The 12,757-nt window shown below is 38.2% G+C and overlaps 1 protein-coding gene across 1 annotated transcript; it reads left to right on the top strand.

Moving 5' to 3' along the window:
• The first annotated feature begins 230 nt into the window (after window positions 1-230).
• On the top strand, window positions 231-7,607 carry si:ch211-153b23.4 (uncharacterized protein LOC335392 homolog). The gene is made up of 9 exons (XM_052149667.1): window positions 231-298; window positions 766-879; window positions 1,827-3,509; window positions 4,197-4,296; window positions 5,368-5,516; window positions 5,616-5,728; window positions 5,816-5,905; window positions 6,663-6,785; window positions 6,875-7,607. Exons 1-9 carry the CDS (start codon window positions 238-240, stop codon window positions 7,061-7,063), a joined length of 2,622 nt encoding a protein of 873 aa, XP_052005627.1. The 5' UTR covers window positions 231-237; the 3' UTR covers window positions 7,064-7,607.
• Window positions 7,608-12,757: the final 5,150 nt, after the last annotated feature.

Raw genomic sequence — 12,757 nt, 5'->3', positions numbered from 1 at the left:
AGAAAAGTGTGACAACTAGCCCCGGTGCCCTTTATATAACGTTATTTTATTGTTTTGTATTAGACACCTTATCTTCTCATATATTTCTCAAACAATGGTTACATTTACACTCCAGGAAAGAAGGAAGGAAAAAAAAAAAAGAATGTCACGTCAGGTCAATGTGACGTCACCGCGCATGATGTCATCTGTGTTTATAAAGCTCAGCGCTCGTGAGAAGTTTGTCTGTGTCAGGTCAGGATGGCGGAGGATCGGACTGAATCACTGCACTTCTCCATCGGGATCCTCGGAATATCTGGAGGCAAGTTTAAAAAACAAATAAACACTTTTGAGCTTTTAAATCGTACAAATAATGAATGCAATAATTTATGCATAGCTATTAAATTATAAAATGTTAGATTATCATCGCTGTTGTTTACTTCGCTCAATAGAAAATGTGAGATTTTTTTTTAAATTATGATTTAAATAAATACATATTTAAGTAATAAATTAAAATGTAATATCCAATTAAAAATAATAACCCTAAATAATAATAATAATAATAATAATCTATATGATTTTATGTATAGAATTAGTTTATTTTATTATTAAGTTTTATCATTTATTATTTTCCATAACATACATAATCTTTACCATTAGAGGGCAAATCTAATGTGTTCTAAATTGAACAGCTTTATAGCTGAAAAGCGATAACACTAACAGAGGTTCTTCTATACGTTTTCTTTCTTATATTTAAATAACAGTTTTTATTAATCATTTATTTTAAAGGTTCTTTGCTGCTTCTGGTGAACAACTATGCAAGCTCTCCAGGTCAACCCTTCATCACAGACACAGCTTTAGGAGTTGTGCTCCTAATATTCTCTATCCTGCTGGCTTATGCAGGTATGTTTCACACATCATTAGACTACAATAAACATGTTATTGGTCATAAGTTATGTACAAATGGGATATGAGCAAATTTACTGATTTTCAGATGTTTAAATTGTGCAATCTTAAGTCAGTTTATTACATTGTCACTTACCTTCACTGAGAATTTCTTTAACTAGGCTACATAATAATAGTGGTGTTAGTTTATTTAAATAAAAGGTAAATATAACAGATAGATTGTTTCTATTTGAATGCATGAGTATAAAGATGTCTTTTATAGATGACACATACTCTAGTGCAGTCTAAGGGGCGGAGCCAGGAGTTTTTCAAAAGGGTGGCCAGGCAGGGGCAAGCGACTAAAAGAACTAAAGTGTGCCAAAAAATGACTAAAACAGCAATTGCGAGTGGAGTGGCCAATGGGGACCAACTCCCTAGCTCCACTGTACAGTCTATTGGCAGCTGCATTTGTAATGCACTCAATTCTTAATTGCAATGTTAAAATATTTTCACCTATCCCATCTTAATATGCTGAGAACTCAACTCCTACTCATTTGTTGGTTGATTTAGCTGAAAAGTGTAAACATTGTGGCCATGTAGCACTACAAAAAAGCACATACAGTATATATATATATATTAAGATTTACACATTTCAATTTCATTACAAACGTCCATTAAATTGAATTGCATTATCATTAATAAATAAAAATTGGCTCAGCCAATGGCTTGAGTTTGGGGTGGGACCATCTGTTTTTATCAAACAATGGCAGACGGGGGAGTGTCCAGGAAACCTTTTTAAAAACCGTGAATATTTTGGCAATCCTTTGTGGTCATGCTTGTGGCACAGAAATGACTTCAAGCTTTAAACTCACTTTTATGTCATCTTAAGGTTATTTTGTGAATGCATAAATAACAGCAAATTCAACAAAATCTCTCTCTTTCTTTCTCACTGTCCTTTTATCCAGGTGTACAACAACGCCAGTCCCACAGTTGTCTATGTGCTAATTTGTGCCTGACTGTCTCAGCCCTCTGGTGTGGTTCAGGGTTAGTACACATACTAACCGGTGAGAAAGTAATCGGTGGAACAAATGGGCTGAGAGATGCCATGGTGCCCGGCCTTGCCGCTTTCACCCTGGCACTGCTTGTTATTTTCATTGTGGCTGTTCTCCAGCATGAGGTGGTTCTGTCGTCCATAGCCCTCACTATATGTTTAGCGTGTGCCCATCAAATCGCCGGTATGGCCGATTTGACCTTCGGACAGGCGGCTACTGCCGCCTGCTACCTCATGACCTGTTTAGTGGGTGCTTACTTTGGAAGCGGGCGTTTGTTGTCTTATATCACCCAGAGAAAGATCCAGCTACCTGGAATTGTTTTTCTTAGCAAAGACAGTGCAAAACCGTTACAGAATCAAGAGGCCAATGATGTCTCTGCTGTTGGAATAATCATGAATTTGTTGTCGGCTAGTGTACTAGCATGTCCTTTGCTTGGTGTGGTCCCTAGACTTTTCTCTGGCCATGTCCCATGGTTGTGGACCGCTGGCGTTTTCCAGCTGGGCGTCTGTGTTAAGAGTTACAGAGTGATGGACACCATGGCGGCCACTTTTTATGGTTTCACATCTATTTTACGGTTCACGGAGGGATATACCGCCCTAGTTGCCGACTTAACAGACCAAGTACCCTATTCCCCAGTACCTTTTCCAGTTGTATTATCTGTGCTGTTTTTTGTTCTAGCTTTGTTTAGCTTCCAAGGAGGGCTTTTGAACGCCATCTACCAATTGTTCTTTGTGGCGTACTGCATAGCCATTGCAGCCGAACCCCGAAGCTTCTTTCAGAGGGGAACGCAAGGTGTACAGGCCGCTATTTTTGTTACTTCTGGCTTTGTGCTTTTTATAACCCTTTATAACTTGGTTTCACCAAACAAGATACCTACTGGTGCGGGTATACTTAAGAACCTATTGGCTCGCAGTAATAAAGTCATCCTCCAAACTCATGGCAAAGATCTTCACGCTCCCTATCTGGGCTTTTCGAAATATGCAGATGCTGAAGTATTGGGCCATGGCTGCAGCGTCCTGGCTGCTTTTTCAATAACAGCATCGGTTACTAGTGGAAACCCATTGTCAATTCTGATTCTACCTTGGGCTGTGGTGTCAGGTGGTGTGTTGCACTTGTTATGTGGTTCTGTTGCATTTGCACGAGGCAAGACCCTGGAGAGTACCACTTTCATCCTTTATGGTATCATGTGGACAGTGTGGGGACTGACACGCTTCGGCGGCCTCTACGGGGACGTCCGTGGCCTGCACATAGCAGTGGGAATCATCAGTTTCATGCTCTTCAACGTTTTGGTGACAGTTGGCACTCTGTTTCTCAACAAGGCTTGGTTCATCTATGCCTTCACGTTCCAGCTCATCTTGATTAGCTTTTTACTGGATGCAGTAGGTGTGCTGCCCTACGGTTACGATATTGGCGTGACCATTATCTTTGGGCTGGTGAGTTTCTACATCTTCTTTGCCAGCCTTTTCAACTGCACCTTTAAAAGCCCACAAATTCCATTTGGAGATCCTTTGATCAAGCTGAGGGGCTTTGGAGGAGGCAAGGACAGCTGCCCACACCTTTCATCCAAGAAATCTTCATCTGTTCAACAGATTGCAGGTGAGTAGCAAAATTTAAAAGGATAGCTCACCCAAAAAATTAAAAATCTGTCATCATTTACTCACCTACATGTCGCTCCAAAGCCATATGACTTAACCTCTTAAGTGCAACACAACACCTTGTGTGTTTCACGGAAGAAAGAATGTCAACAGGTTTACAACAACAAGGTTAAGAAAATGATGACTGAATTTTAAAATTTTTGGATGGACTGTCCCTTTAAGGTATAGAATAGCTAATGTATTTGCATATCCGCTCACTGATCCCTTTATTAGGAACACTATGGTCCTAATAAAGTGTCGGATTTGGTCTTATGCTGTTGTTGCCCAGCCGTCTCAAGGCTCGATGTGTTGTGCATTCTGAGATACTATTCTGCTCACTACAATTGTACAGAGGGGTTATCTGAGTTACCACAGCCTTTCAATACTCAAACAGCCCATCTGGCACCAACAATTATGCACAGTCGAAATGACTGGGATATATTCCCAATTCTAATGGCTGATATGAAAATCAACTGAAGCTCCTGACCCGCATCTGGATGATTTTATGCATTGCACTACTTCCACACGATTGGCTGATTAGATAATTGCATGCATATGCATATGTAGGTGTACAGGTGTTCCTAATAAAGTGCTCAGTGAGTGTACAGTGTAGTGAATGCGTATGTATAACTTCTTTATTTTTTGACAGAGATCATGAAGAATGGCGGAATATGCGGGATGCCCACAGACACAGTCTATGTACTTGTAGCAGCTTGCAATCGTCCACAGGCTGTTGAAAAAGCCTATAGGTCAGTTATATTCCAGTTTGATATTTTGAAAGACCAAAACATAAGCCCTTTTCACACTGACAGCGATAAAGTGACTGGAAGTCGTTCGTTTTCAAAGAGAGTTCACTATCTCTGGAGACATAAGCGTGAGCGGCCGATATGGGTGTGTCCAGCGAATCGATCTCAAAATCAAAGGCCACAATAGCCTGTTTTAGTTTGAAAACTCAAAGTATGCGGTAATTGAGAGTGTATTCGAAACGCTCCGTTATCTCTGGCGGAAATACTGTTCTAGTGTAAACGTAGCAAAATGTATGCGTTATCAAACATTTTTGTGTAGATGTGGTTAAAATTTTATAAATGTTATTGTAATGGCAAAACATCTAATTTGTGATCCAATTTTCAAAAGCTGTCCAGTTGCACAGCCCACCAAGAATGTTAGCACATCCAGTGATGAAATGCCACTAGCGACGGTTAAAATCGCTGTCAGTGCACAATGAGTAATTGAATATTTGAAGGACTGACGTCAAATACGTTGGGTTAAATACAAGTCGTATACCATGTGACTTTCATAGCATGCGCACAACGGCGAGGCCAGCTGTGGTCTGATTAACGTGTACATGCTGGACAAAGCCAAGCTATAATCGCATTATCTTGGTCTGTTAAGGCTAGAGTATACTTTAGCCACGGTCTAGTGCTTAGCCTTGCAACGACTTTCTGCGACTGGTTTGCGATACTCTTTTTAGCGCTGTCAATGTCAAATGTATGTGCAGAAAATGCGCTACAGAATACTTTGGTTTTTGTGAACATGCGAACAATCCGCATGTACTGCGCTGATAAAGAAGTTTGCATGTACGAGATGTACCAGCATGCGGAAACCACAGTAAACTTTGCCCTTTAGTTTGACTTCGCAACACCCCCCAAAGATCTTATCCCAGTACTGACCCAGCATTACATGCCATTTGAAGGTAGTCCGACTGAAACTGAACTTTTAAAGTGCATGCAAACATACTGAGTGTGAACAGGGCTTTAGGCACATACTTTAGTATATGTTGCTTCATTAGTGCCTCTAACCATGTAATCATACTTCCACAGTGTGAAGAAACAGGCAAAAGAGCGTCCGATGTCCTTATGGATTTCTTCCTTAAAGCAGTTGGAGCCAGTCAGACAACAGATCAGCCCTGTTCTCTGGAAATTTATGGAGGCTGCCTGGCCATCTTCCATTAGCTTAGTTATAGCTAGAGGTGGGTAATTCTCATCTTTGATATACATGGTGGACCTGAGATACAAAATGATGTAAAACAACTTAAGAATTTAAACCAAACTTCAACTTTTAATCTTAGCGCCATGGATGGAATTCTTTGGTTTGGGCGACTCATCCAAATACATTGGCACACCACAGAGCATAGCCATAAGAAACCCAGATTGTAGTGTCGCTACACATCTCATAAATTTGGTAAGTCTTGTTGTTGTAGATCGTGCTCATGCTGGAATCTATAGTAGTATTGTTCTTTTTAGTAAAAAGCTTGCTTTTTGAAACCAGGTGGGCCCCATTGCTGTCACATCTGCTAACCCGACTGGCGAGGCAGACACAACGCATCATAACCAAGTTCATGCCAAACTGGGCGACAAGGTAAAGGCATTTTTTTTTTATCGGTATTAAACATTAGGGGACTGATATTGTGTTCAGATCATGTTGGAATCATGTAATGATGTTTCACATCTTTGTCAAACTTGTAGATTTATTATAGCTAGTGTTAGTTGGGTCGCTGTCTTGGTTCTTAAATATTTAGCGAGAGAATATAGAGGGGAATTAACGTAGCAATGAAGTATTTTGCTTTCTAACAAAGTCACACATGGATGCATTTTGGCTCTATGAACATTGCCATTGAAATTAGACATTTTCTCTAAGGTCTGAAGTTGCGTTCACACTGCCAGATACACTGTCGCTGCATGTCACCAGGGGCTGGCTGTTAGGTCGTTAGTGGTGTGTATGGAGAGTCTAAACAGCACTGTTTCTTTACAATTAATATTATTATTAAAATATTAGGATCACGTGAGCTCTACCATCTTCTCTCATATTGGCTGTCACTCCCTCGAAAGTCGCTCTTCATTTGCATTTCTCAACTTTGTCGTGTCGCTGGACATGCCCTCATCCGGTCGCCAACGGTCGCCGTCGCTCGTGTTGCCAGAAGTCGCCAACTCTCATTGAAAATGAATGAGATGAGGTCGATTTGTCACTGTGTGTCGCTGGCAGTGTGAACGCAGCTTGAGGGTGTGAACTACTCCAAACAGAATCTCAATGTCTTCTCGTAATTATTGTAATTCTGACATGATGTGAACGCAGCAGAATTATTTTTTTTCTAAATATATCCTAACATGTCTTCTAGGTAGATGGAGTGCTGTGCGATGGGCCGTCACCAGAGAATATCGCCTCGACCGTGGTCGACTGCACCAAAATTGAGAGCGGCCAGATCGGATTTTTCCGTGTCGGTCTTATTCCTAAATCTAAGGTAACATTGTCCTTCCAGCAAAGATGTCTGACTATTCTCAGAATTGCTTTTGTATTTTACAGCTAATCTGTTTGTTATGATTGTTCAAGGTTCTTCAGATCTTCGAGGAGATTCAGAAGAGACACAGTCATGGCGAGCTGAACGCAGCGTTTGAGTCAGACATCACAGACTCTCACAGAGATTTGACAGACTTATCAGAGACGAACACGGACTCTGGTTTTGGTCATGTGACCCCTGCAGACTCTCAGAACTCTCTAGATTCGGACGAGTCTCAATAGATACTGACATTCATATTTTAACGTGTTTTGAAATGTACAACCTATTTGCACAAATGGGTTAGGAAACGATGAAATTACAGGATTGTATTTTAATCCATGTTGGTAATTATGTTAACTCTATGAGAGAGTGAACATGTATTTACAGATTTTGTCATTAGATTATATTACCATATTGTAACATTTTTGTACAACATCATCATATACATCATTACAGTTGTGTTTATCTTATTACAATACTAGAAAGTATTTTTTTTTATTTCTTTTTTATTCTTATAAAGGAAATGCAATTTCACAAAATGGCTAAAATATGCATATTCTTAAATATAAATGCATATTATGAATTGTAAAGTTTGTAAATGTTGTAATTATGTATATTATTAATGTCAAAGTGTTATTTTATATTTTGATGTAGTGTATCCTTGTTATAGGTCCTGTAATGCCCTTCAGTCCCAGTTCCTGCTTCAAAATGGAACTCAAAAATGAATAATAATGAATTATTGACCATCACTGTGATTGTAGCACTAAGTGTTAGCTCATTCATTAATAATAAAACATTTAATAATTCTATTCCATGAGTTATTATTACAATATGCCCTAGGTCCCATTTCTGAGGATGCCATCTTACCCCAAAATTCTAACTTTACTTTCCCACATATTTCCCCCTCCATTAAAAAAGAGAAAAATGAGATTGACTAACCTCAAAACTGTTCAGATGGAATAAATCCAGCAAATGGTGATGTTCAGATAAAACATAAGTATATACTGTGTAGTACTGTTTACAGTGCACATTTTATTTATGCATGGAATAACAGGATGAGCTACTATATTTAAAAATAATGCAGCGCAAAAGAGAGCACACTGCATGAAAAACGTAAATAAATTGTCCACAAAATTGTATTAAAAAATGGAAAATAATCCATTTTATTTTCATAATAAAAACTGGATGCCACATGCAACATGAGTTCAGGTGAGGACAATAATGCACTGTAGCATACTACCGTTTGAAATTGTATTTTGTTTTAATTATTTAAATTAAATGTATATATTGTTTTAAGTATACAGTGTGTACTACACAGACTTCACAGACTAAGTATAAACTAGTATTCCACGGCCCATTGGCAAGCAAAAGTATGTGAACCCTTTGAAATTACCATATGTGTACATGTGTCTTAAATCTGATTTGATCTTCATCTAAGTTACAATAATGAACAAACACATGAAACACACAAAAGTTATTGTATTGTTCTTGTACATATTGAATACATCATTCAAGCATTCACAGTGTAGGTTTGAATATTTAGGTTTTTCAGACTATGTATTTTTAACATGTGTATTTTGTCTGACTCATCCATGTGTATTTTGTCTGACTGTACAGAGTTTTTATAGTCAAAACAAGTGAACAAATCCACCAGTGCTGAAGAAGTAATCCAAAGTATTTAAGACATTTTACATAATTACATATTTTACAATAACATTTTCACAAGTGGACAAACAAAAAGATAAACAAAAGTTTATACAGTCAGAATTCAGCCAATCAAATTGATTTATTTGTTCTTGGTGGGCGTGATCTTTAGGATATGTCCCGGTCGAGGACTTCTGCCTTGAGTGACGCAATCACGCTTTACGTGACGTATTTTGAAAGTGAAGAGCGCGAGATCGTCATCACTGCCGCTATCGCCATTGAGAAAGAGATCCTTATGGATTTAAAAACATGAGATGTTCTGCATGACCTTGTGTTTGCTTAATTTAATAAATGGGAAAGGAGGACTGCTTTTCACTTCAAGTAAATTGGTATGTGATTATTGCATCGTCATAGCAACATCAGGAGATTTCTACGTGTAAATTTGGCTGCTTGAGCATTCTGTGTCGAATTGAGTTTTGAAAAGTAGTGCTGCATCCATTCAACTCGGAAACTCGGATTTTACAACTTCCTACTAGGAAAAGTGCAATGGATGCATCTTGAAGTCAGAATTACAACTTGTAGGCTCGTGCAGAACCTACAAGTTGAATTACTGTAAAATACAGCTAAATACAGCTATTTACTGTAAAACTATTCACTTCACTGTGAGCCTGCTCTTGATCTTCCAGAATGCAACATTTTTAACAGCAAACTACTGTATATAAGAATCACAGTAGATTGCTGTAGGAATTTGGCTGTAAATTTACAATAATTTTATACAGTGTAGGAGACGTAGCGCTGCAGCATTGTTTATCAGTTGGGTTGCTAGGAGACATAGCACTGCAGCATTGTTTATCAGTTGGGTTGCTAGGAGACGTAGCGCTGCAGCATTGTTTATCAATTGGGTTGCTAGGAGACATAGAGCTGCAGCATTGTTTATCAATTGGGTTGCTAGGAGACATAGAGCTGCAGCATTGTTTATCAGTTGGGTTGCTAGGAGACATCTCTAATGAGAGTCAGTTTTCTTAATGGCATGAATCGCACTGAAGGCCTAGACTTAAAATGCTGGCTACTAGAAACACTTGGTTGAGGTCATTGCTGCCAAAGGAGGAATCAACTTAATTTGGGGTTTCACTACTCTTATCAATTTTGCACAATCTTCACCAAAGTTGGCTCTAGAGGATCTTCTGAACAAGCTAAACAAAGCATATCGAATGGATTATTGAGTATAATGGGCATTTAATGGAGCAATAACATCCCAAAAGATAGACCGTACCAATATCAGATGAGGAGTCTGTATTTTGGAAACATCTTGATGATGGTTACTATGGAGGGAATGTTTGGTCATTACACATTTGCTCCACTAATCTGGATGTGTCATACTTTCGGTTCTGGGAGATGTTTTATAACTTTTGAAATTACTTCCTTCACTGTCAAAATGATGTGATTTCTCAGAACTGAAGCGGAAAAAGACATGAACACATGAAAGATAAATTATAATTGTATTAATCCAAAGTGACAGCATAATAAAGTAGACATGTCATTCATTTTAAGTTATGCACGTTTGCTTGTCATATGACTTTTAGAATGACTTCATTGAAAAGTAGATTTGAAATAATTGACAATGGATCAGAGAAATGTTATATAACACTAAGTAAAAATGAAACCGATTGTATTAAAATATATTCTTTGTCTTTCTAATATTGAGCAATTCTTTTTCATTTAAAACACACAAAACTATTTAACACAAACAGGTATTTTAATGTAAATTCTAAGAAAAACTCTATGAAATAAATACAGTAAAATGCAAAAATATATATTGTAAAAACACTATTAAAAAGCTTGTTTGTATTTCAACAGTTGTCTCATGGACAACTTAAGAGTCCCCCACTCAAACCCACAATTTTAACCCTGAGGTCTGGAAACATAAATTTCCTTTGATTTCTCATCTACATGTACATTTATGCATTTGAAAGACGCTTTTATCCAAAGCGACTTACAGAGCACTTATTACAGGGACAATCCCCCCGGAGCAACCTGGAGTTAAGTGCCTTGCTCAAGGGCACAATGGTGGTGGCGGCTGTGGAAATCGAACCAGCAACCCTCTGATTACCAGATTACCATTTATGTGCTTTAGACCACTACACCACCACCATCTCATTAAAAACAAACTAATATTTGCAATAATTTGGCCTATATGAATTGTCCCTTATCATTTGTTGTCATAACAATGCAAACTTGAATAATAATCATTTAAACCGTTTATATATATACACACACGTATATTGCCATAATTTCTTGTTTTTTTATCTGGCAGTTGTATTGTTAGTATATTGTTATTGTTATCTTTATGAGAGTGTAATTTGTGCCCTAAATTATTGTCACATCATTCTTACAGAAAAGATAGATAAAGTTTAGAATTGTTTTATGACTTTCGGAATTGCTTCCGTCATTGAAATGGAATTCAAATAAGTTGAAACCTGATACACATTTGACCACTTTTAGCTTTGATTTATGGCACATATTCACCATGGCATTGATTCAGCAACCTTATGCAACGTTACAACTTTTATTTCTGTCCAGAGTTGCATTAACTTTTAGCCGAGATCTTGTATTGATGACGGGAGAGTCTAACCACTGCGTAAAGTCTTCTCCAGCACATCCCAAAGACTTTCAATGGGGTTAAGGTCAGGACTCTGTGGTGGCTCATGTGTGAAAATGATTCCTCATGAACCACTCTTGCACAATTAGAGCGTGATGAATCTTGGCATTGTCGTCCTGGAATATGCCCGTCCTGTCAGGGAAGAAAAAATCCATTGATGGGATAACCTGCTCATTCAGTACATTCAGTTAGTCAGCTGACTTGATGCACATAATGTTGCTGAGACTAGACCTGACCAATTGAAGCAACCCCAGATCATAACACTGCCTCCAGAGGCTTGTACAGTGGCACTATGATTGACGGGGGCATCGCTTCAAGACCTTCCCTTCTTACCCTGATGTGCCCATCGCTTTGGAATAGGGTAAATCTGACTCATCAGACCACATGACATATTTCCATTGCTCCACAGTCCAATGTTTATACAACCTAGCAAATTGAAGTCATTTTTTCCATTTGGCCTCACTAACAATTGGCTTTCTTGTGACCACACAGCTGTTTAATCCCAATGTTACTTTCACTATTTAACATAGCCGTGAGTTCTGCTGTCAGTTTTTCACAATGTGAATTCACCAAGTGTTTTAGTGATCTCAGATCATGATCTTTCAAGATTTTTTCTGACCACATTTCTTCCACAAAAGTTGACGGTTCAACACTATCCTTCCAGGTTTTAATAATGGACAGTTCTTACCCCAATTCCAGTGATTTCAGCAATCTCCTTAGTTGTTTTCTTTGCTTGATGCAGGCCAATAATTTGCCCCTTCTGAAACACAGTAACATCTTTTCCACGACCACGTGATACGTCTTGTTTCAGAAATGAGAAGCTGCACACTGCATCTGGGTTAAAAGAATTGTTGCCAGCTGAAACATATTATTCACTGCAATAATGATCCAATCATAGGCTCGTAAGTATCGGCTTAAATTATTTATTCAATTATAAAAAAAGTTTTGGCCAGGCAGTGTATTATAATTATATTTGTCCAAAGTAATTGTATTAAAAAGGGGAAACATAAGTATTTTAAAGGAGTGAAAAGTATAATTTTGGCAATAACTTAACTTGTATATGAGGATTAATAACATAAAAGGAAATTGATTCTGAGAAATGCTCAGTACAGGTGCATCTTGTGCATTTTTAATTCCAAAGAAACTCCTTTCTATAAATGACAAACAATCAGCAGTTCAAACTTTGGTCTGGGACATTGTCTTAATGATCGCTCTGGCGTCATCAGAAAAACCTCATAATATACCATTGATTCTAGATAAAACTCTGTCATAATGATGTTTGAATCATGCCTAGGCAAATACAAATTTATGATAGCTTTCTTATTATTTCAATCACCTCCAATCAACAGTGAGGTATGATGCATAATCTTTGTGCAAAGTTGAATGTTTGGACATCACTCCACTAAATGGTCTGCACTTATATAACACCTTTTTAAACCTCAGCGGTTACACTGTATCACACACACAAAAAACAAAGACAAATATCCCCCATTTAGCCTTAACAGACTGTAGGGGCAAGTGCTGTTAGTGAGCACCTATGAAGGCCAGAACAGTACACAAGGGGGTGGGTGGCCAGCACCACACCCAACCACCTTTGTCTCCCCAGTGGCAATGTTTTACACACCACACCAGG

Source organism: Xyrauchen texanus, chromosome 19 (assembly GCF_025860055.1).
Source record: "Xyrauchen texanus isolate HMW12.3.18 chromosome 19, RBS_HiC_50CHRs, whole genome shotgun sequence".
NCBI lineage: Eukaryota > Metazoa > Chordata > Actinopteri > Cypriniformes > Catostomidae > Xyrauchen > Xyrauchen texanus.
This window is presented reverse-complemented; position numbering and strand designations above follow the sequence as displayed.

Excerpts from the sequence above, each read along its gene's own strand:
- si:ch211-153b23.4 (XM_052149667.1), top strand. The coding sequence starts at position 238 with ATGGCGGAGGATCGGACTGAATCACTGCACTTCTCCATCGGGATCCTC. Across the intron at positions 299-765 it reads GATCCTCGGAATATCTGGAG|GTTCTTTGCTGCTTCTGGTG; the intron begins GCAAGTTTAAAA and ends TTTATTTTAAAG. Across the intron at positions 880-1,826 it reads TATCCTGCTGGCTTATGCAG|GTGTACAACAACGCCAGTCC; the intron begins GTATGTTTCACA and ends CCTTTTATCCAG.